The sequence below is a fragment of the Culex quinquefasciatus genome, chromosome 1 (genome assembly GCF_015732765.1).
Source record: "Culex quinquefasciatus strain JHB chromosome 1, VPISU_Cqui_1.0_pri_paternal, whole genome shotgun sequence".
Lineage (NCBI taxonomy): Eukaryota > Metazoa > Arthropoda > Insecta > Diptera > Culicidae > Culex > Culex quinquefasciatus.
In genome coordinates this window covers 131235224-131259620 of record NC_051861.1, presented here as the reverse complement: position 1 = coordinate 131259620, position 24397 = coordinate 131235224, and the positions used below count along the sequence as shown (strand labels likewise).

Here is a 24397-nt window from a genome sequence, read left to right as displayed (position 1 = left end):
TTTGGACATGGTGGAAGGAACTGTTTCATCAAGAGTCGTTGTGCAACCTGCGGAGGTGAGCACAAAACTCAAGCTTGCGAAACAATAAACGAGAACATCGAAGCGAAATGCTTCAATTGCGGCGGCGACCATTCTACCAAGAATCGAAGCTGCCCAAAACGAGCTGAGTTTGTAAAAATTCGACAGCAAGCGTCGACGAGGCACCAACCAAATCGTCGCAAAACACCACCAACTTTCACGGACGTGGATTTTCCTGCTTTGGCGTCACCTGGAGCGGGATCTGTTCGAGTGGTTCCAAATCTGCAGCCATTGCCGTTGAACCAGCGGCAAAGAGTTGCAGAGAATACAACACCTCCAGGCTTCAGCCAGCAACCGAGGGAAAACCAACCAACATCAACGGGTGAAGGCAGTAGTGACCTGTTTTCACCACAAGAACTTTTGAACATTTTCATCGAGATGACAACAACACTGAGTGGTTGCAAAACTCGTGCGGAACAAGTAAGAACGCTGGGAGGATTTATCTTAAAATACAGTTCGTAGTTTACTCGTTCTAATGATTTTGAATATTTCAATGAATTTTCATTTTTTAGTTTTAAGTTAGGATTAGTTTTTAAAGTGATTTTTTCTTTTTTTACCCAAATGTATTCGATTCAATGCAAAAATGTAAAACAATTTGAAGTAAATAAACGAATGTGAACAGTTAATAATAAAACGAAAAATAAAACAAAGATGAAGAGCATTAGCCATACCACTTAGAATGTAAATGAAATGTAATTATTATAAGAAAGTTCAATAAAGACATATTTAATTTCAAAATTTCATTTCTTATCTAAAGAATGTTTTCAAACAAAAAACTCCTTATAAAAAGTCTATATAAACCATAAAAAAACGAATTATATAAACCATAAAATAAACGAATTTAAAGAAAATAAAACTATCGACAACTTTCGATAAACAGAAACTTAACAACAAATTTCTTAAAAAAAAATTGAAGCACTCATTATTTTGATTCCGAATAGAAACATAAACAATAAGTCTTTGAAAAATAACCAAAAGCTTAATAATATTTGTGATTTCAATATTAATTTTTTAAATTGGCAAAACTATAGTTTTTGATACTTCGTTTCAACTGGAATTGACAAAAAGTTAAAGATAACTAAATTTAAAATATTTTACTAATTTAAAATATGATTGCTGTTATTCTTTAAAATACTTTTGAAACATCGAGGAATTCTTTAAAAAAATGTTTTTACAAAGTTTCCTTTAGAAGTTTGTAAATTTTGTTATTGATTGTTTGAATTTATGTTGATTTATCTAGTTGTCAGTATTTAACTGCTTTAATTTTTTTCAATGAAAAAAAAAACAGTTTGATAAGATTTTATGTTTCACAACTTATTTTATGTGAAATGTTTGAAGGAAAAAATCTTTTGACAGATTTGCAATAACTTTAACCAAAATTTGTTGGATTAATTTTTTAACAAATTCATTTTTTCATGTTTTCAAAACAATGTTCGTTCTGAACAAAAAAAAAGTTTTTTAAGTGATTTTTTCGATATTTAAGTTTTCCGATAACTGAAAATCAAGCTTTATCAAAAGTATTTTACACATACTCACAAAAAATTCAAGGGAATCATTTGGAAAAAATATTAAATGACTTAATGAATTTAGTTCAACAGTTAAAAATATTTACCACAAAAAAATTGCCTAACTCAAGTTGGAATCTTCTATGAAATATTCAATCAATGTGATCAAATCAAACAGAATCATACGTTTGCGCTAGCCATAATCGTTAAAATTAAACTCAATTTTTATAATATTTTTTCATGAACTTTGTTGTTGTTTTAAGTTAGAGTAAGAACAAGAGGTAATGTTTGATAAACAAAAATAAATTTAAAACACCCTTTGATTCATTAAAAATATAATAAAATTCTGTGTCAAATGCATCTAGAGTTTATAAGTATTTTAATGTCTTAAAAAATCCTTTCAATTATCATATAAATTGAAATAGTGAAAGAAACCATAAATTTTAAGTAAGTTACTTAAGAAGAATTCTTGCTTACTTTTCAAAAGGTTCTATGTAAAAAATATTACAAAATTATTCAAGAATTAGAAAAAAGATTAGGCAGGTATGCTTGGGATTCCCGACTTTTCCCGACTTTCTGACAAAAAATCACAAATTCCCGACTTTTTCCCGATTTTTAGCGGATTTTGGCGAATTCCCGACTTTTTCCCGACATTCCCGATTTCCCGACTTGAGTGGCCACCCTGTGATAGGGAAAACTCGCAAAATGTACCTGTAGAACATTTCAATGGAGAAGAAAAAGTTATGCCACCGCATTGAACATTCAAGCAACATACACAGCTAAAAATGTAGTAATCCAGCTGCGTGTAAAAGGCCTGGGTGTAGAATAAATATTGCATTATTTTATGCAAAGTTATGTGATTTTACACTTTGAAATATGTAGCCCATCAGTATGAGAAACCTAGTTGACCGAAATGTCAAGCTCATATATGCGTTTATCCTTTCAGATTTTCACCGGTCTGATGGCCGAGTTGGCTAAGGCGTCAGTCCTTACTGTTGGTGCTGGGTTTGAATCCCGTCGGTTGCAACTTTTTTTTGTGTGTTGCAAAAATTGTACATGCAATGTGTAATATTAAGTGTTTATTTTGACGAAGGTGATGTGCATTCTTTTGCATGCGATTTTACCATCGGATTTTTTGCTGTGATTTAAAACTTATAAAAACAGCAAAAAATAGGGTAAATCGACCTTAAACTGGCCTTACGCAAATTTCCGCGGATTCTCACTATCACCAATCGATTCCTCGGAATTTTTCACATAAGAAAAGTCTTGGTTGATAGTTCTAATTGACCGGCATTAATAAAGTCCGTTTTTTGCCTCGATTTTTCCCACTGTGCGGCGGTAGACTCCAAAATCTGTAGGGCCCGAAACATCACAAAAGGGGTTCATCGAGTTCATAACGATGCAATAGGGTGCCGCAAACTTTAAGATTTGGATTTTGAGGACCAAAAACATCCTAAAAGTTGTCCAACTGGTTCATAGTGATATCGAAGGGTCCAATGGTCATCACTGGGTATCAAAAACTTGGTAGAATCATGTTTTTACAAAAGTTTACCAAGATCTGTATTCTACAACACTTTGGATGAAAATTGTACCTAGACTTCGTGTCTCGTTTCAGACTACTAACGATGGACGACTCGGAAGAGGATACCTTAGCTATCGAGAACCTCGAGATCGCTTCCTTCGTTCCGCGGACTCTTCTAAACAAAATGAAACAACTCCGCCCCAACAACTCAAACCCCGATGTCCCGTTCCGGGTGGTCATTTCGGTGTACTTCAACGATCGCTTCTTCCAAGAGTCTTTGGGGGAGAACAGTCGCGGAACTAACGGTAAGATCGTTAGCGTTACCGTGCCCGGGTACGGATCCGAACTGCCCGAACGATTGCCGGTGTTTGTCCGCGAAGTGGATCCCGCTCGGAACAGTTCGTGCGAGTTTTGGAAGTTTCTGCGAAACGACGGTGACGATACGAGTCGGTGGTCTCCGATTGGGTGCGAATCGTCCGGAAAGTGGAACAACGTGAATCTGTGCAAGTGTTCCCACATGACGAGCTTCTCGCGGATCTTTCTGGACGCTGTTGGCGCTGAAAAGCTGACGGAAGAGCATCCGAACGCTGAACTGATTCTGGATACGATCACGCTGGTTGGCTGCTTGTTGTCCTTGTTTGGAATTGTGGGGATCTTCATAACCGCGATCGTGTTCCCGCGATGGAACGACCTGTTCAACACCAAGATTCTGCTGAACCTGTCCTTTGCGGTCGCTATCGAGTTGATCGTTTTTACGTTCATCGGATACTTCAGTAGACCCGACGATGACATGTGGTGTGCCGTACAGGGTGCCTCCATTCACTACACCATCCTGGTGACCTTTATGTGGATGCTGGTGATCGCGCACTTGCAGTTCATGCAGTTTGTCAAAGTACTCGGCAAGCTGAGGCCAACGCACTGTGTCCTGAAGGCAACGATCGTGAGCTGGGTTCTTCCGTTGGCTCCGGTAGGCTTCTTCTTCTTCCAAAACAATGATCTTTACCTTCCAAAAAAGAATTACACTTCGGACATTTGCTTCCCACACGATCAAGCCCAATTCTACGGTCTCCTTATACCGATCGCACTGATCCTCACCGTCAACCTGGCTTGCTTCCTTCTGATCATGTACCACGTGTCCCGAGCCCCGGACAACCTGACACGATCAACCAACAAAAACATGGCCCTGCTTCAACTTCGCCTGCTGGTGCTGCTGTTCTTCCAGCTCGGACTATCCTGGATGTTCGGCATGATGATCACCGAAAACGCACACCTCGTCTGGTCCTACTTGTTCTGCTTCACCGCTCCCTACCAAGGACTAATGCTCTTCGTCAACTTTATCCTGCTCCAACCCTCCACCCGAAGACTCTGGTCGAAAAAGATCGCCGAAGTGGTCACCCAAAACTACGACAGATTCGCCCTCAAGAAGTCCACGTCCTCTTCCCAACCACCAATGTGGCTGTAAACCCAACTCTCGACAAAATAAAACCTATTCAAGAAGCTGCCACAAAACTGTAACTTTCCTTTCTCCAACTGACAACCACTCCTGTAGAGCTTAATCCAATCCGGCAGGTTTCCTCTGGTGTGTCCGGTTGATCCAAAGGTTCGCGATCGACTGATCGCGCAATCCCGGCCTAGCGAAAACCTTAACTCAAACCTCCTGCTGAAGCTGAAGCCCTGGGGGATTAGATCAACGCGCCTCGCACATTATTCAATTAAGCAATAGAGAAATTTCGAGTGTGTTGTTGTTGTTGATCTCCTTCTCGGTGCGATGCGCGGAGATTTGCGCGAAATTCTTGAACCCGCTGATTGTTGGAATTATCCAATTTGGACGGTGGGTAGGCACCTGCCACTTGAAGACGGTTCGTACGTGATGGACGCGCGGGGTTGAGAGTTTATTTGAATTAAATGTGCCGCGAAATGTACTTTCTGTATAGAACATGGAGAACGTTGTACGGATTGATAACGACGGTTGTTGGGAGGAATTGGGAAACCTTCCGTTGAGTTTGTTTGTGCGTCATTCATTCACAACCAATCTTCAAGTGGATGGAAATTACGATGAAACATTGTCGTTTGAATATTATTTGTAGAGAAAAATGTCGTATTCGCATCAAACTATAATGTCAAAACAACAATCATTCGATGAAACTTACTTGGAGAATTTCCCTTATCCTGTTGAAAAAGTCGAGCATAAACATGACGAAATCCAGTATGCAATCCGCTAAAATCACCGTCTCCAAGCGCTACTAAAATACTAAAATACTAAAATACTAAAATACTAAAATACTAAAATACTAAAATACTAAAATACTAAAATACTAAAATACTAAAATACTAAAATACTAAAATACTAAAATACTAAAATACTAAAATACTAAAATACTAAAATACTAAAATACTAAAATACTAAAATACTAAAATACTAAAATACTAAAATACTAAAATACTAAAATACTAAAATACTAAAATACTAAAATACTAAAATACTAAAATACTAAAATACTAAAATACTAAAATACTAAAATACTAAAATACTAAAATACTAAAATACTAAAATACTAAAATACTAAAATACTAAAATACTAAAATACTAAAATACTAAAATACTAAAATACTAAAATACTAAAATACTAAAATACTAAAATACTAAAATACTAAAATACTAAAATACTAAAATACTAAAATACTAAAATACTAAAATACTAAAATACTAAAATACTAAATTACTAAAATACTAAAATACTAAAATACTAAAATACTAAAATACTAAAATACTAAAATACTAAAATACTAAAATACTAAAATACTAAAATACTAAAATACTAAAATAAAATACTAAAATACTAAAATACTAAAATACTAAAATACTAAAATACTAAAATACTAAAATACTAAAACACTAAAATACTAAAATACTAAAATACTAAAATACTAAAATACTAAAATACTAAAATACTAAAATACTAAAATACTAAAATACTAAAATACTAAAATACTAAAATACTAAAATACTAAAATACTAAAATACTAAAATACTAAAATACTAAAATACTAAAATACTAAAATACTAAAATACTAAAATACTAAAATACTAAAATACTAAAATACTAAAATACTAAAATACAAATAAAATACAAATTGACAAAATTAGCAAAATTTACAAAATATACCAAATTACAATATACAAAAATTGACAAAATTGACAAAATTGACAAAATTGACAAAATTGACAAAATTGACAAAATTGACAAAATTGACAAAATTGACAAAATTGACAAAATTGACAAAATTGACAAAATTGACAAAATTTACAAAATTTACAAAATTTACAAAATTTACAAAATTTACAAAATTTACAAAATTTACAAAATTTACAAAATTTACAAAATTTACAAAATTTACAAAATTTACAAAATTTACAAAATTGACAAAATTGACAAAATTAACAAAATTGACAAAATTGACAAAATTGAAGAAATTGACAAAATTGACAAAATTGACAAAATTGACAAAATTGACAAAATTGACAAAATTGACAAAATTGACAAAATTGACAAAATTGACAAAATTGACAAAATTGACAAAATTGACAAAATTGACAAAATTGACAAAATTGACAAAATTGACAAAATTGACAAAATTGACAAAATTGACAAAATTGACAAAATTGACAAAATTGACAAAATTGACAAAATTGACAAAATTGACAAAATTGACAAAATTGACAAAATTGACAAAATTGACAAAATTGACAAAATTGACAAAATTGACAAAATTGACAAAATTGACAAAATTGACAAAATTGACAAAATTGACAAAATTGACAAAATTGACAAAATTGACAAAATTGACGAAATTGATAAAATTGACAAAATTGACAAAATTGACAAAATTGACAAAATTGACAAAATTGACAAAATTGACAAAATTGACAAAATTGACAAAATTTACAAAATTTACAAAATTTACAAAATTGACAAAATTGACAAAATTGACAAAATTGACAAAATTGACAAAATTGACAAAATTGACAAAATTGACAAAATTGACAAAATTGACAAAATTGACAAAATTGACAAAATTGACAAAATTGACAAAATTGACAAAATTGAAGAAATTGACAAAATTGACAAAATTGACAAAATTGACAAAATTGACAAAATTGACAAAATTGACAAAATTGACAAAATTGACAAAATTGACAAAATTGACAAAATTGACAAAATTGACAAAATTGACAAAATTGACAAAATTGACAAAATTGACAAAATTGACAAAATTGACAAAATTGACAAAATTGGCAAAAATGACAAAATTGACAAAATTGAAGAATTTGCAGAATTTCAAGAATTTTAAGAATTTTAAGAATTTTAAGAATTTTAAGAATTTTAAGAATTTTAAGAATTTAAAGAATTTAAAGAATTTAAAGAATTTGAAAAATTTGAAGAATTTGAAGAATTTGAAGAATTTGAAGAATTTTAAGAATTTTAAGAATTTTAAGAATTTTAAGAATTTTAAGAATTTTAAGAATTTTAAGAATTTTAAGAATTTTAAGAATTTGAAGAATTTGAAGAATTTGAAGAATTTGAAGAATTTGAAGAATTTGAAGAATTTGAAGAATTTGAAGAATTTGAAGAATTTGAAGAATTTGAAGAATTTGAAGAATTTGAAGAATTTGAAGAATTTGAAGAATTTGAAGAATTTGAAGAATTTGAAGAATTTGAAGAATTTGAAGAATTTGAAGAATTTGAAGAATTTGAAGAATTTGAAGAATTTGAAGAATTTGAAGAATTTGAAGAATTTGAAGAATTTGAAGAATTTGAAGAATTTGAAGAATTTGAAGAATTTGAAGAATTTGAAAAATTTGAAGAATTTGAAGAATTTGAAGAATTTGAAGAATTTGAAGAATTTGAAGAATTTGAAGATTTGGAGAATTTGAAGAATTTGAAGAATTTGAAGAATTTGAAGAATTTGAAGAATTTGAAGAATTTGAAGAATTTGAAGAATTTGAAGAATTTGAAGAATTTGAAGAATTTGAAGAATTTGAAGAATTTGAAGAATTTGAAGAATTTGAAGAATTTGAAGAATTTGAAGAATTTGGAGAATTTGAAAAATTGAAGAAATTTAAATAATGAAGAAATTTTAGAAAATTTAAGTTATTGAAGAAATTAAAAAAAAATTAAAGAAATTTAAAAAAATAAGAAATAGAAGAAATTGACAAAATTGAAGAAATTTTAGAAATTGAAGAAATTTAAGAAATGGAGAAATTTTAAAAATTTAAGTAATTTAAGAAATAGAAGTATTGAAAAAATTGACAGCATAGACATAGACTTAGATTTAAAAGATCATTTCGAAGAGAAAAGAAAAACAATCCACAGTTGTTACTAATGATGATCACGTGCATTTTTTCTTGTAAAATGAATTAGTACAGTTTGGGTGAGACATTTTTTTGTTGTTGTAAAACAATCATCTCCATCGTGAAACAGAGTGCTGATTCTAGGTTCTTAAAAACATGTTCGAGTAAAGTAGGCAGTATCTCAGCTCAAATGTCAGATTCGATTGTTTCCATTTTTTTTTCGCTCTCTCAATTGTAGTTCCGTTCCGTTTGACTGTTCGTTTTGTTAAATCGCATTAATTTTAATTCGATTTGACACGAATAATTTTCAGCAAGGACAGTTGTTGTGCGCATTTTAGTGAGTTTGTGCTGTAAATGCGTGCGCGCAGGGTTGAACTTCGAGTTTTAGTACTCGTCGCCTTCGCCGACCTCCTCCGTCGAATCGACTCCGACTTCCTCGTAATCCTTCTCGAGGGCGGCCAAATCCTCGCGAGCCTCGGAGAATTCACCCTCCTCCATGCCCTCGCCGACGTACCAGTGGACAAAGGCCTGAAATATTTTGTTGAAAAATTATTATAAAATTCCGAATTTCAAAAAAAAAAATCACTCACCCTCTTGGCGTACATCAGATCAAACTTGTGATCCAACCGAGCCCACGCCTCAGCAATGGCCGTCGTGTTCGACAGCATGCAAACGGCGCGCTGCACCTTGGCCAGATCGCCACCCGGAACGACCGTCGGCGGTTGGTAGTTAATTCCCACCTTGAACCCAGTCGGACACCAGTCCACAAACTGAATCGACCGCTTCGTTTTGATCGTAGCAATCGCCGCGTTGACATCCTTCGGAACAACGTCACCCCGATAAAGCATGCAGCAGGCCATGTATTTTCCATGCCGCGGGTCGCACTTGACCATCTGATTAGCAGGCTCGAAGCAGGCGTTGGTAATTTCCGCCACCGTCAGCTGCTCGTGGTAGGCCTTTTCGGCGGAAATGACAGGGGCGTAGGTGGCGAGGGGGAAGTGGATACGCGGGTAGGGCACCAGATTGGTTTGGAACTCGGTCAAGTCCACGTTGAGGGCGCCGTCGAATCGCAGCGAGGCCGTGATGGACGACACGATCTGGCCAATCAGGCGGTTCAGGTTGGTGTACGAGGGCCGATCGATGTCCAGGTTGCGCCGGCAAATGTCGTAAATCGCCTCGTTGTCGACCATGAAGGCACAGTCCGAGTGCTCCAGCGTGGTGTGGGTGGTCAGAATCGAGTTGTACGGCTCGACCACAGCAGTTGAGACCTGGAATTGGTGGGGGTGGGAAATGTTAATCAATACTTTGAATGTGGAACGAACGCACTTAGAAAAAGGAGAGGTGTTACATAATACAAATAACACAATACAGTTGTAATAGGGGTAAAATTGTAGGTTAAGGATATCCGAGTGGTTGATCGATTTTTTTCTGAACACGATTCTCCTTGGGCCTCTAAAAAAATTCCAAGCGTATACTATTTATAAAAAAAAACATGTTTTTTTTTGTTGCTTTTCAACAAAACATCGTATTTCAACCTTCTTTGAGGCTGACACACTCTATGCCATGTAATTCAAGTAGGCCGGTACCTCAGTTTAGAATCGTCTTTAAAACCCAACGTTGTTTTTGGTGTAACCTTAAAAATTAAAATGTTAAGAAAATTCATTCATAATTTTGCGTCTTTAGATACCTACATTGAAGAAAAAGTATTTGTTTCAAAATAACCGTATTTTGATAATTTCAGTAGTTTTCATCAAAAACATTAATATTATCGAAATGAATTTAAAATTCCACACCCAAAACTGGCCAGCGCTCATTCGAGAGAATAATGGCCTCCAGCCGAGAGAATAGTGCTACCATTTACAGACACAGAGAACACAGCTCGAGATGGGCGAGAGAACTATTTCCTGGAGGTTCATGAAAAAAAAGTTCATCCTGAGCTGAGCTTGGTGACCATGGAGTGGCCAGAAGTCGATGTACGTCACTTGTGGAAATTTAATGTTTTAATTAACGAATGTTTTGGTGGTGTGAATGGTAGCATTGTTCTTTAGATTTTGACACTGAGCCCTCAACAAATTTTGAGGGAACTATTCTCTCGACTCTGAATTGTGAGTGCACGTCTTTTGATAATATTGTTATCAGATATGAAATTTTATGTATTTATTAAAAATATCGTATTTTGGGAAAACTATTGTTTTTTCACCAAAACTTCATGTTTTCAAAATTTTATATCAATATCACACATTAGAAAAAATGAAAAATTTTAGTATCTGTTAGGCGTCATCCATAAAGTATGTCTCACTCTAGGGGGAGGGGGTCTGAGCAAGTGTGACATTGCATGTTATAAGTATAGGAAAAGCGTGACAAAGGGGGGGAGGGGGGGGGGGTAAATTTTGGCTGATTTTAGCGTGTCTTTATGGATGAAGCCATTATAAAACAAAATTTTGTAAAAAAAAGAAAACCTTTCAAAACTTAAATGCTTGAACTTTAATGCATTTTAAAAAATAACCGTATTTTGTGATTGTTTGTATAACAAACCAAAAACTATAAAGTTGTAATTTTTTTCACGACATTTGATGCCAATATTGCAAAAAAAAAAAAAATATCTGTGTAAATATTTTGAAAGACAAAAATAACACATTTCGTGTACCCTCCATAATGTTGAGAAAATGTATTAGGTTTTGTAGCAGTCAGTCAACCACCCGAACAGACGGAAATAACTTTGGTATATCATTTTTTGTTATTTGAAAATACTAGGCCAATAACATTTTATGTTATCTATAACAAATTTTGTTATACGCCGTTAAGATTTTTTTTGTTATTGGATTGTTATTATAATACTGCTAATAACATTTTAAGTTATTCTTCGTACAAATCTTTGTTGTTATTTTAGCATTTAATCCGATCATCCCAATAACATGTTATTCCCAAGTTGTTTTTGCATTCAATCAATATCAGACCAATAACAAATTTTGCTATGATAACATACACTGTTATTCAAGTCTTATGCACAAATTATTTTTTCAGGAAAAACAATAACACTTTTTGTTATTTTAACAGTATTTGTTATTGAAATGGCATGAATTTATTACCGTCTCATTTCTTTCATAAATCTGTCTCATAAAAATGGAATTTAAGGTCGAAAAGAAGTTGAGAAGAAAAAAGCGTGAAAAATCACTAATCCTAATTCGTAACCATTCAGCCACGACCGCTCCCTTTTGCGCAAATCTTATGAACTTATGAAAATTTCATCAGTTTCTGATAGAAAATATCCAAGCAAAATGCGTTACAGTAAAGTTGCAAAATTTATATCGCATGCAAAACATTACAAAACCTCATTGTTTTATAGTATTTTGGAAAGGGTACGTAAATAAGAGAACGTTTTCTATAATTTTTTAACTAAACAAAATGGATAAACTTTTATTGTTCTACATATTCTACTTCAGTATGAGAATAAAAACATCAGGTATATATTCATGCGACGTATCTAACCTTAAAATATTTTTTTTCTCAAATTTCAGAAAATTTCACTTAACTTTAATTTTTTGACAATGAAAATCGGATCATTATTTGCTAAAAAAAATCAGCATTTGCAAGGGCTATTTGAGTAATAACAAAAAAAAAACAAATTTTCTTGTTTTTTTTGTGACTGTGTTTCAGTAACAAGAGGTTAAAGTTTTCTAAGAAAAATTTATTGGAAATTTTCTGAACTTTTTGAAAACAAGATTTTCAGATATGACATATGAGCAACCAACACGTAATCTTAAAAAGTTCGAAAATTGCAACATTTCGCAAAAAATAAACCATTTAGATGGATTTATCTCGAAAACGGCGTACTTAAAAAACAGTGAAGTACTTTTCGATTCAAAATCCAATTTACATTTAAAAAAAACAAAGAAGTAAAATTAGTTTATGGAAATGTTTTCCAAGTTTTAAAAAAATTACAATTCATTTTTGCCAATGCTGGGTTAAAGCTAAAAAAACACTAAAATACAAATTAAAGAAAAATCATTTTGCGCAAATCGTTTGAGTTTCGCTCCGCTTGTGAGACGGTGATTTTAGCGGATTGCAAACTGGATTTTTTTCTAAATCCAGTTTAATTTTAACGATATTTGATTATTTGGGTGGATGATTCCCGTGAAAGTTAAATATGCCACCTGTATTTTGTTTTCTGTTTCCATTTTGAATAAAAATTTCGATTTCGTTACAAATTATATTGATTTTAAATTTAGTTTTTGAAAAGAGAGATGAAATCCTTAAAAATATTTTTTAAGGTTGCGGGCTAAACGTCGCAGAAAATTCAAATTATTTTACTCATTTTGGCTGGACAAGATTGTTGAATCTTGCTTTGATATGAAATTCAATAAAATGTTTACTGATAAAACAGAAGCAAATCAGCGATGAAGTTTTTGCTTTATTGGTCGAATATTAAAAAAAGTAGTCCAATAAATGACGCATGCCCTACATTTTGTTTTAAAATATAGATAGAGCTCATCCATAAACCAGGTGGAAACTTTTTTGAAATTTATGAGATTTTTTTTGTGTCACGTTGAAATTTTGTGAAGATTTTTTTTTAGTTTATTGAAGAATAATATATAATGAAGCTTAAAAAGTAGTTTCTACGATTTAAAGGAAAGATTTTCAAAGTTATTTTAACATCATTCACGTTCCGCGAAATTTGCGTGAAATTTGGTGTTTTGAAATTGGGGTCCCTTGAAATTTGCTATTTTCGAGCGTGAAAAATCACTGAACCTAATTCGTAACTATTCAGCCACGACCGCTCCCTTTTGCGCAAATCGTTTAAGTTTTGTATAAAAGTAAAACAGAGATTTTTAATTGATCAGAAATGCATTTCATAACAAAAAGAATAATAAAAAATAATATATTATTCAAACAAAAAAAAAAAAAAAATGCCAAATCTTTCGAGAATTGAGAGAGATGGCAAAATTGCTCAATTCTATCTAATGGTCTTGCAAAAATGTCGAAAAAAAACCCAAGATAAAAAAAATCCCATCAGAAAACAACACCCTTCCCTTCACCCACCCTCTGCTACGTCCCTGACCTACCCCACAGTCTACCACCCACCGTGCATGGCCTACTAGGACGAGAACGGCTAAACTCCGCGATTAAATCTGGCAGCGGATTTCCTCAACCTACGATGTTAGCCTACTTTGTTACTCGCTATATTCCTTTTGTAGGCCACAAACCGCAAGCATTTCGAGGGAAAAGTTTTTCCGCGCCGTGAATCGATGGATTTCGACGGTGAAAAAGCACCGCTTGTCACGAAATCGTACAGGGGAGTAGGTAGGAAAAAAGGGGGTTTGGGTGGGGCAATTACCACTGTTTTGTAGTCTGGTAACCTCGATTTTCTTTCCCATAAAACACCAGACTGGTGAATGCATTAGGATACAGTCAGTCGCGAATAAAAGTTCGAAAGCCGACTGTAAAATTAATGTTTTCCTCAAGATAACCCAGATTTCCACGCTGAATAATGGACTCACCTGCGGGGCCGGATAGATCGAAAACTCCAGCTTGGACTTTTTGCCGTAATCTACGGACAGCCGCTCCATCAGCAGCGACGTGAAGCCACTTCCGGTGCCGCCGCCAAACGAGTGGAACACCAGGAAGCCCTGCAGACCGGTGCACTGGTCGGCCAGCTTGCGGATGCGGTCCAGCACGACGTCGACGATTTCCTTGCCGATGGTGTAGTGGCCACGGGCGTAATTGTTGGCCGCATCCTCCTTGCCCGTAATTAGTTGCTCTGGGTGGAACAGCTGGCGGTAGGTTCCGGTGCGAACCTGCGAGAAAGAAGAACAACGAAAAAATGACGTTTTGTTACCTTCCAGCATGCTTTGCATTGAGCCACCAATGCAAACAACGCACAAAGGTAAGCATCTGTCAAACGAACCTCATCCACAACCGTCGGCTCCAGGTCGACAAAGACGGCCCGCGGCACGTGCTTGCCCGAACCGGTCTCGCTGAAGAAGGTGTTGAAGCTGTCATCGCCGCCGCCGATGGTTTTGTCCGAGGGCATCTGGCCATCCGGTTGGATGCCGTGCTCCAGGCAGTACAGCTCCCAGCAGGCGTTGCCGATCTGGACTCCGGCCTGGCCGATGTGAACCGAGATGCATTCCCTCTGAAACGCGAGCAATTTGAGCCAATTTAGATTAGTTTAATTTGAGCGTGTAGGCCACGCGGTTTTAGTTCTTTTTTTTTTGTGGGTTTATTTTTATTACCGTGTGTCGCGATGAAAATAAATGGCGCGTGGGAGGAACGCAATTCTTCGTTTTGAGGGAATCGTATCATATTAACGTAATCGATTCTAACCAAAAATGGCCCGCAATAAACAATAGGAAACAATTGAAGCATGAAACAATTTCGGCTTTGAAGACGTCGAGTTTGTCTTTTTTTATGGAGTTTTTTTATTAGTCTTTGTCGCGTGCGATTCGAGGAAAAAATGAACTTATCTTGATCGTTCTAGTTTGGTTATATTTATTTAATTGACTCATGTTTATTGTCTATTTATTAAGAATAATCGAAATTTAAATTTCATCAAAGTAGTCACAGATCTCCAGACTACAGATGACTCACAGCCTACTGCTGCACCAGAGAGGGCATGAACCTCACTTCAACCCAGAAAGAAGATTGTCGTGCCCGGTTCGATTCGCTCGATCGCCTTAGAGTTTTTTTTTCTTATTTGGAGCTTGCAATTTCACATCTTCCCCCCAATCGTTCCTTGCTCCAAATTTCGAAAAGGGGCAGCAGGAAATTGCGCAAAATTAGGATTTATGGTTCATGAACACAAACCCGCGCGGTCCCAGAGTGCCATGTGCCAAACTAACTACTTCGCCGAAGCGTGGCTCACTCGATTGGGCCGGCAATGAAAGTTTTCAGTTTCTTCTCCGGAGTGCGCGATCAATTAGCGTTTTTTTTTTCAGTGCAGTTTGTGAGTAGATTGGGCTTGTGCGGGAGTGGCTCAATAAACAAACAAACGGGATCGGTGCAAAGACCTAGCGATACTTTAAGTTTACAGTAAGTGGGTGTTGATTTGACCTCTAGTTGTATTTCTTAAAGTTAAATTCTATATTTTTGATAAACTAGACTTTCAAAATTTATTTAAATAAATTTAAGAAAAATTTAAGAAAAAAATGTGTCCAATTTAACCCCACAGAATGGTTACCTAACTACTCAAGAAAACATCATCAATCTTCTGTTCTGGCCAAAACATGGGAAGAAAAAAAAACGAGGTGCGGCGTGCGCATCCGTTAAAATAAAAATATAAAATTGCAAGCCTCAATCCGTACAAGACGAGCGAGTTGTGCTGCGTTGCACTGATCTGGAACGAGCCAACAAGCGGCAGTTATTACTTGTAGTGATTCGCGACATTACAAGTAATCACGAGATTGATTTGGGAGGGGCTCGTGAAGTGCGAAATTGGAGCACGTGGAAAGAGTGGTTATTTAGCTATCCTTGTAATTTGATTAGATTCTTTTTAATGAAAAGATTGGGGAAATTTTATAAACTCCAGTTTGGCAATCCTTAATTGGATTTTTGTGTTCTTTTCCCCTTAAAATTATCCCTTAAAAACTATGAATCACAAAAAAATATGTCTGAAAATTTCAATTTTAATGTAATATTGACTGGTACAATCGAAAAAAAAACCTATTTATATTACATTTTATAACGTTTATTTTTAAATTAAAACTAAATAAATGCTCTTCAAGCTTTTATTGGGACCATAGATCGGAAAAAGACGTCATACTTAAAGAAAAAAAAAGATGTTTTGCAATTTTTTACATAAGCAAAAATAAATTGATAAAAAACAATTAAACAAAAAAAATGTTATAATTTAAAAAATATTAACTGTTGATACCATTTTTTTATGTGTTTGTCCCTTTCCCCTGAATTTGAAATACGATGTAAACTTTCTATTATTCCGAAGTAAAAAGTTAACAATACGCTTATCCCTTTCAGGCCTGACGTTTTTTTTTTTTAGTTAATGATGGGAAAATGATTCGTATGACCTTCTAAAAATTATAGGCCAGTTCTGGAAATTTAGATTTTTTTTCACATAATTATATTAGAATTAGGTTCTAGAAGAAAGTTTCATTTTCTAATTTTGTTAGATACAGCTGATTTGTTTAAGCACATTTTTTTTCTAACAATCACAAACGGTTTGAAATGAATTTTTGCACCAATTTTGAAAAATTGACAGAAAGTCTCTGCTTTAACATCTCTTTCAAAGGCAACCATTTCATCGTGAAAAGTCGTCTTGACAATTTGGCCTTTTTATAAAATTAAAACAGTGATCAGAAATTGTTTTTAAATGTGTTTTTTAAGTTACGCAGGGCTTTTAGCACTCTATTGACGAGTTTATTTTTTCCTGAAGTTTTATGTCTTTTTGCCGATCTGTGGCCCTGGAATCAACACGCAGAATAATGTTTGTAGAATCAGCCTGTACGAGGTTTGAATCAACAAAATTTTTGTTGAATATAATCAACGCCACTTTTGCGTTGAAACAAACCTTGATTTTCTCAATTCCACAAAAGTTATTTGTTGTTTCGAAAAAGCTGCTTTGACGTTTAGCGTTGATTCAACAAAAATAATGATTTTCAAATCAACAAAACGTTTTGTTGATTCAAATATGCCTTATTTTTCTGCGTGAAGTATTCAATAAAGGTTTCAAGCTCGCTTTCAAGTCCCCATTTGACTAAAAATGAGCAAAATATGATATTAACAATGTATTCGAAATTATTTTGATATGATTTAATTGTGCATTTTTTTTACAATAAAAATTATCAATTTTAATAGTTAATTGACTTTTTGGCCTCCGATTTTTCGGATAACAATTGGGTCCTAAAATGAAGCTTAGATTGCTGATATTATTGTTTACAGCGATAAAGCTTATTTTTCTGAGTAAAATGACCCTTTGTACAACCACAAAGAATTTAGAATGGATTTTTAAATTAATTTTGAAAAATTAACCTTGCGGTCCTTCTTGACAGAAAAGTTCCTACTTGACAGCTCGTTCCAAGGGGACCATAGTTGATCCAGTGAAAAAATGTTGTCTTGTCAAAAAAAATTTGCGTTAAAATGAAAAAAGTGATCAGAAATTATTTTTGATTGTGTTTTTTACCGTTGTACATACAAATTGACATAGGGCTTTAGTACCCAATTCTAAATGAATTTAAATTTAGCTTTTTTCTAAACTTGTATGTGTTTATAAAATTGCTTTTTCTCGGAAATTTAAAATTTTGAAAGCAACGGTTAATTATAAATTCGCATTTTCTAGAGTAAGCACACCAGTGAATAATATAATTTAAATTGTTTTTTTTTTCTTTTAGCTATCAAAGTTATTTTAAAAAAAAGCTGGTACATTTTTTTTTAAAATCTCTCTTAGCTTCAAATTTCAAGCCAAATTTTCGTAAAAATAAGCAAAAAGTATCACAAAATGTTTTTTAACCTCATTACATGCTACTGTCACAAATTTGTTAATTTATGAAAATATATATTTCCCTATGATTAAAGTTTTTTGCCGATCTATTGTCCCACAATTTAAATTGGTAAAAGTATTCAAAAACCATTTTTATTTTTCTAAATAGTTGACAACCGATTTTACAATGAAAATTTAAATTTTCAGCAATAATTATGTTTTTTTGCGGAAATTTTAAAATTTTCACTAGGCTTATTTTAAGCTCATTGAATTTTTGGACCACAGATAACGTAAACACAGACGTGAAACCTAAGGGGGAGAAACATGAATTTTTATTTCTTTCGGGAGAAGCATGATTGTTATAAAGTCTCTGAAATTTTTATTGAAGTTTGTGCTACCAAATAAATAATATCTTGTTTGCAATGTTTTTCCCGATCGGCCTCTACCAAGACCGTGGCCCAAAAATTAAATTATAGTTTGGAAGTAAAAATAAACTAGAATTTATAGGGTCCTAAAATCCTATGTCAATTTCTATGTAAAACGGTGAAAAAACACGGAAAAAAACATTTCTGATAATTTTTTTTTCATTTTAAAAAAAATGTCAAGACAACATTTTACGATGGATCAACTATGGTCCCTTGGGACAAGTTTTCAAGCAGAGGTTTTCTGTCAAGTAGGCTGCAATGTTAATTTAAAATAAATTTCAAACTAGCGTTATCGCTGTGAACAATAATATCACCAGTTTAAGCTTAATTTTAGAATCCAATTTCTAAGAAACAAAAGAATCCCAAAATAATATTGATATGCTCGGGAAATTCTTCAATATTTGTTGCGTGCGCAAACAAAAAACAGCGCGTTCGTTCTATTTGAACCAATTATTCCAACGTTTAAACCACTTTTTTCACCAGGGCAATAACACTGTTCCATATTTCATGACCGAAAATAGTTTTAGCGACCGACAAAGAGGAAACTAAACCAAACTGTGTTTTCGCCAGATTTGCTTCAAAATATCCCTATAAATTTAGTCCTGAAGTTTATTGCTGTTTCAACACCACTCGACCCCCTCTGGTAGTCAATAGATGAAAATAAAAGAAGGGGGTGAAAAACTCATGTTTTATGCAGTACCTTACGAACTAGTCGAACACCCCCGGCCACAGGTGAGGTGGGTGGGTGCGATAATTATTTTAGCCACTTTTTCCCCTATCAAATTTTTTCCCCTCTATATTAAATTATCCTTGCGGTCGGCGCCTGTCGGCGCGGCATGTTGGTACCATAAAACGTCCAGCGACCCTAAATTAATCACACTCCCGCTTTAGATCCAAGTAGACGGTGACAAAATCGGTCTGGATAGGAATAAAAAAGCTAGCTAGACCACACAGTTTTGAATTCTTCAATTATAATTTAATGACAGAGCGCGTGCGACGCCGATTGCATGTTTGAGGGAAAGTCTGTTGGAAAACCGATTTGTTTGCTGGGTCACAACATTGCGTGAAGATTTGTCGTTTGTCACGTTGTTGGTTTGAGGAACCTTTGGTTTATGGGTTAAAGGTGAATGCTCTAGCCCACTAGATTTTTTTAATTTTCAAACAACAAACTTAAAAAAAACTCACCATTTTTATAAAATGTCCTTTTTAATCACGATTCACAGTAATAAAAACGCAAGGCACTGCGGCTAATGTTAAGGCAAAGTTAGAATTTTTAAGGGTCCACTCGATTTGTCTGGCAAGGCAACAAATGTGAAGAGAGACTGACGGCTGCACGGAAAGGCCGACCGACTTTTATACGCCCGCCGAACCCGAAGTCGGGCCGGCGAAGCCGGAGCCAGCCAGAACTGGGAGGAACATAACGTAAAAAAGTGCGTCTCTCTTTCTCTCGCTCCCCGATGGTTGTTTTCCGACGAAGGCAAACATTGAAGTTTGGGAGATTTGGGATTTTTATTTTTTTTTCCTGGATTTTGAATCGAACTAATTAATCCTCAAAATAATTCAAAAAAATAAATAAAATAATCAAAATTATAATTATTAAAAAAAAATTAAAAGCGACAAAGTTATAAAGTATTTTGTTAGGTTTTTAATAGTTTTTTTTTAGGATTTTGTTTAACTTTCTATACAGAGTTGATTTTTTGTAAAAAAAATGTTTATGAAATTTAGTTAAAAATGCATTTTAAATATGTAAAAACATTTTTTAAAGCTTGATTGCAATACAGAAGCATTTTTAGTAACAAAACAACAGAACAAAAAAAACACACTTTTTCATTTACACGCCAGCAACTTATCTGAACTTTTTACGTCTGTGACTTTTCGTTTGACGTTTGCCCAGTCAGTATTTTAGCGAATTCTAACCGAGCTGGACGTTCAGAATTCCGGCTAAAATTTCAAAATGATTTTAACTGTAATCTGATAGAATCAGCATTTGGTGAAAGAATTCATGAACTTTTTTTCTAAAGTTAGACAACTTTCAGTATTTTTTTTGCCTGTGTAGTTTTTATGTTAAAATTTATGTTTGATAAAAAAAAATCATTGTTTTTAATTTATTTTAAATCAATTGAGTTAATCAAGACACTACTCGTTCACCCTACCCTGTACCACCAACCGAAGTTATCCGCGCCCGCGAATCGACGAACCACAACAAAACGATCCAAACAACGAAAAAGGAACCTCCAGATCCCCTCATAACCCGGCCCGTGTACGAATCAGCTGCTGTGAGGCGAAGTTTTTCCGGCATAGTGCCGCCACCGGCGGCGATTTTCGCCGCATTTGCTCCACTTTTGGGCAGAATAATGCTGCCATAATTCCATTTTTGGAATTTGTCGAGGCCAATTAATTGCCTTATGCGAGCCAAGGTTCTATAAATTGGTGGTGCAGATAATTCCACACGATGCTCTTCTCGAAGTGGCTGTCTATGTGTTTAGATGGTTTCAAGAATATTGTTCAAATTTTTTTGAGGAAGCTTTCAAAAAAATCCTTAAAATAAAATAAATAAAGAAAAAAGGATTTTGAAAATTCCATTTGAATTTTTTTTTTCGAGGGTCTTTTGGGGAGTCTTACAAACATAATTTTTGAGATATTATTTTTCAATCATTTTCATCGCAGAACATGTTTTTTAGGACCCCCAAAATGACTGGCCATTGATTGGTTGACCAATTGAGACCACCACTTCTCCCCCCTCCAGGTTTTTGATTCTGGATATTAAAAGGAACCCTAGAATTAAAAAAAAAAATCCTAATTGTTTCGTTTGTGTTGTTCAGTTATAACACTTAGTTATATTTTTTTCATCAAATTTATCGTAAAATTTTGAGTTTAAAGATGTTTTGCTTCGAGAAGTAGCTTGGAATACGACTGTATTTTTTTTGGAGGGGTATCTGGAGGGGTATTTTGGAGGGGTATTTTGGAGGGGTATTTTAATGATTTTTTTTAATGGGTAAATTTAATGATTGCAAAACAACTGAACTAGTGTAAAATGCATTTTGAAACACTTTTTTCACTTTTCATCATGTTATTTTTTCAATAATTCAAAAATATGTTAAGGGGTTACATACATGTAGAAAATCGAAAAATTTCATATTACAAAAAAAATATTAAATCTACTTAAAAAAAATTAAAGTTTCATGAAGATGTTTTATGATTAAAGTAAGTTACAGACGATTTAAGCTAAAAAATTTGCCATACGCAAAGCGAACTGTCAAACTTTTTTTTTTCTCTGAACACCGAGTTGATTTACGGGTGCCACGATATCTCAAGATGGGATATACAAAATTGGCTGAAATTTGGGGTGAAGACATAACCCATGTGCATGACGAAGTCCGATTTTGAAATTTTGCATTTTTTAAAATACAAAAATCAAAAAGTTTCGTTTTTTTATGTTAAAAACATTAAAATATTTTGTATCCTTTTTAAAAACAAACTTTTTGAAAATCGGCCTTCGTCATGCACACGTGACCGGTTTAACGAGTTTTCACCAAAATTTTGAGCCGATTTAGGCAAGGCAGTTGAGATATCGTGGCACCAGTTTTTTTTTTTTTAAACTGCTAACTTCATAAAGCTGTATCTCGGCAACAATACATCCAAATATCTTCAAATTTATTTTGTTAATAGTTGAAAATGTATATGTTAATGTCCTGAAAGCAGATTTAAAAAAAAGTTTAAGTTTGTTCTCAAACCAACCTCTAACATTTTTGCCGATTACATGTATGCAACCCCTTAAAGCTTTTGTGCGCGTACAAACCCACTGAGAATTTTGGCTCGAGCTTCGACTCGATTCAGGCTCGATCTCGAGCCAGATCGACTCGAGGCTCGAGCCAAAATTCTCAGTGGGAAGGGTCATTGTGCTCAGAAAAATAAACTTTATTAAAGGTAGTTTTTTAAATCCAAAGTCCAATAACAACACTTTCTTTTTTTTTTGCTTTAAGGGTGTTTTGAATATCTCTCAAGGCGGTTTAAAAAAGCACTCTAGTTCTAATTTTAATTTTGTTTTTACCTAAAGTGATTCATCTGGACATTTCCAGTCTGTGACTTTTAGAAGTTTTACTCATTTTCATTTAACAGTATACGACAAACGTCAAACAAATTTGTGCGTCACATTCAGCAAATTACATCACCTTGCTCTTGGAGCCACGGCAGAAAGGCAGCTTTTTCCTTTTGGTCCTGTTTTATCCAAATTTCGTTTATTTTCCCGTTTTTTACATTGTGCTTTTTGTAAAATTTGATAACTTTAATCACTATTTGTATGTTGTGAAAACATAAATCTGCTAATTGTGTGCCTCAAGTGCCGTGAATTTTGTCCAACGGTAAGAGTCGTGTCCTTTTTTGGCGATGACGCAAGACCTAACCTCAAAGTTCCCCCTTCCCGGCAAGGTCCTTTCTAAAACATGTTCCCAACCCGCTTCCCGACGGCCGGCGATCCGGCCGTGGACGTGAGCGACCCACTGTTCGGAATGTACTCCTGGTACAGCGGCGAATCGTCCTCCTCGTCGGACGACCTCAGCGAGCTGGCCGCCTCCTTCCAGAGTGCGCTGGCCCTGGACCTGGAAGCGTTCGGACGGGACGCGCTGGGAATGCAGCATGCGCGCCCGAACCTTTCGCTCGTCCGGGACGACTTCATCCGCAACGGGATCGATTTGGCCATTCCGGGCCGGAGCGTGCGCCGCCGTCCGCCCGGGTTCGTCCAGGAGCCGGTGTCGAGCCCCCGGTGGCCGCTCACCAGCTTGGAAAACGTGCTGCAGACGTCGACGCCGGTGGAGCAACAACCGCCGCCTCCAAAGACGGGTTCGTCGGATGGCCGGTCCCGGCGCAAACACAAGGAGAACGACTATTGCGTGTTTTGCTACAACAACGGTGAGCACCAGGAGGTGTACATGAGCCATGTGTGCCGGGACGAGCGCGGTCAGGTGCAGTGCCCGCGGCTGCGCCGCTACATCTGTCCGTACTGCTTCGCTACGGATCGGAACGCGCACACCAAGAAGTACTGCCCGAACAAGCCGATCATCACGCCGGAGGATCTGCTCAAGATGCCGGCGGGGGAGACGGCGGACGCGGCACCGGCGCCGGTGACCAAGTCCAAGAGCAAGAAGTCGTTGCGGTTCTAGGTGGAAGTTTTGTTTTATTCTTTTTATTTTTTACCCCCTTTTAATCACACGCTAGTTCGTGTGTGCCGTTCGGTGCCTCCCAAGAGTCGGAGGTCTTCGTAAAAAAGCCTTTATGAAATTGTAGTAATTTGAACCATGTAAGAGAAAAAAGAAACTGTCGAATTGGTTTCGCTGCCTGGCGCGCGAAGATTTGCAAAAAGCTAGGTGGAAAGAAGGTTTGTTCCGGAAAAAGTGTCATTTGTTTACACGTCGAATGTGTATTCTTGTTTTTTAACGCACTTTTTATACTGTTTATTCTATATTTTTTGTTACTGTATAATCGAGCCTTGTATAAGAAAAAGCGTTATGTTCTGACTATGATGAATTCAATAAAGTGATGTTCGAACGAATTTCTCAGAAGAGTAATTATCTACGTGTCCATATTTTATTTATTAACCCTTTCAGGCCTGATGGGTCATATATGACCCAAATATGAAAATTTCCAAAACTAGCCTATATTTTCGTATGGTCAAAAGCTGTCAAAAAAATCATTTTCCCATCATTGAATAAAAAAATATTTTTTTTGAAAATTCAGGCCTGAACAAAAATCAGAATTGAAATAAGTTTTTTAACTAACTTTTTAGAAGAAACTGTTTCTTCCAGCAAAGAATAAGTAAATTTAGAAAAATATTTGTAGCAGCCCATGTTTTGCAAATTATCGAGCGGTTTACAAAAAGACATTTTTCAAGAATTTTAAAATTTACCCTAAAAAATTATAATTTTAAAAAGTACAAAAAAACTAAAAATTACAAAGAACTAAACCTTTGGCAGTTTGACACTTTTCAGTTTGTACTCCGTTGGTTTGACAAAGTCGAGCTAAAAAAATGTCAAACTGTCACTTTTTTCACGACGCTCACGCATACTATTAAAACAAAACGTATGGTAG

The 24397-nt window shown here is 34.9% G+C and overlaps 4 protein-coding genes across 4 annotated transcripts in view; 2 read left to right on the top strand and 2 right to left on the bottom strand.

Annotated features, from left to right (window-relative positions):
• The window catches only part of LOC6044339, a 44618-nt gene extending 39842 nt beyond the window's left edge, over window positions 1–4776 (bottom strand). Inside the window, exon 1 of the mRNA XM_038266566.1 lies at window positions 4626–4776. The gene's annotated coding sequence lies outside the window, so the exon portion shown is untranslated. The remainder of the gene's footprint in view (window positions 1–4625) is intronic.
• Window positions 3209–4567, top strand: LOC6044342 (adhesion G-protein coupled receptor G2). The gene has a single exon (XM_001861837.2). It carries the CDS (start codon window positions 3209–3211, stop codon window positions 4565–4567), a length of 1359 nt encoding a protein of 452 aa, XP_001861872.2.
• Window positions 4777–8480: 3704 nt separating the features above from the next.
• Window positions 8481–19652, bottom strand: LOC6044343 (tubulin alpha-2 chain). The gene is made up of 5 exons (XM_001861838.2): window positions 19499–19652; window positions 14364–14591; window positions 13957–14253; window positions 9049–9726; window positions 8481–8986 (listed from the first exon to the last, which is right to left on the bottom strand). The coding sequence occupies exons 1-5, from the start codon at window positions 19499–19501 to the stop codon at window positions 8843–8845; spliced, it is 1350 nt and encodes a 449-aa protein (XP_001861873.1). The 5' UTR covers window positions 19502–19652; the 3' UTR covers window positions 8481–8842.
• Window positions 19653–22474: 2822 nt separating this feature from the next.
• On the top strand, window positions 22475–23877 carry LOC6044344. Its single transcript, XM_038266855.1, has 2 exons — window positions 22475–22674; window positions 22742–23877. The coding sequence occupies exon 2, from the start codon at window positions 22756–22758 to the stop codon at window positions 23470–23472; it is 717 nt and encodes a 238-aa protein (XP_038122783.1). The 5' UTR covers window positions 22475–22674; window positions 22742–22755; the 3' UTR covers window positions 23473–23877.
• Window positions 23878–24397: the final 520 nt, after the last annotated feature.

What these genes read in the sequence shown, in the direction of transcription:
- LOC6044343 (XM_001861838.2), bottom strand. An exon ending in AGCCGACGGTTGTGGATGAG is followed by an intron (nt 14,254 to 14,363) that starts GTTCGTTTGACA and finishes TCTTTCTCGCAG; the next exon opens with GTTCGCACCGGAACCTACCG. An exon ending in CGATCTATCCGGCCCCGCAG is followed by an intron (nt 9,727 to 13,956) that starts GTGAGTCCATTA and finishes CACCAATTCCAG; the next exon opens with GTCTCAACTGCTGTGGTCGA.
- LOC6044342 (XM_001861837.2), top strand. Translation starts at nt 3,209, where the DNA reads ATGGACGACTCGGAAGAGGATACCTTAGCTATCGAGAACCTCGAGATC.
- LOC6044344 (XM_038266855.1), top strand. Translation starts at nt 22,756, where the DNA reads ATGTTCCCAACCCGCTTCCCGACGGCCGGCGATCCGGCCGTGGACGTG.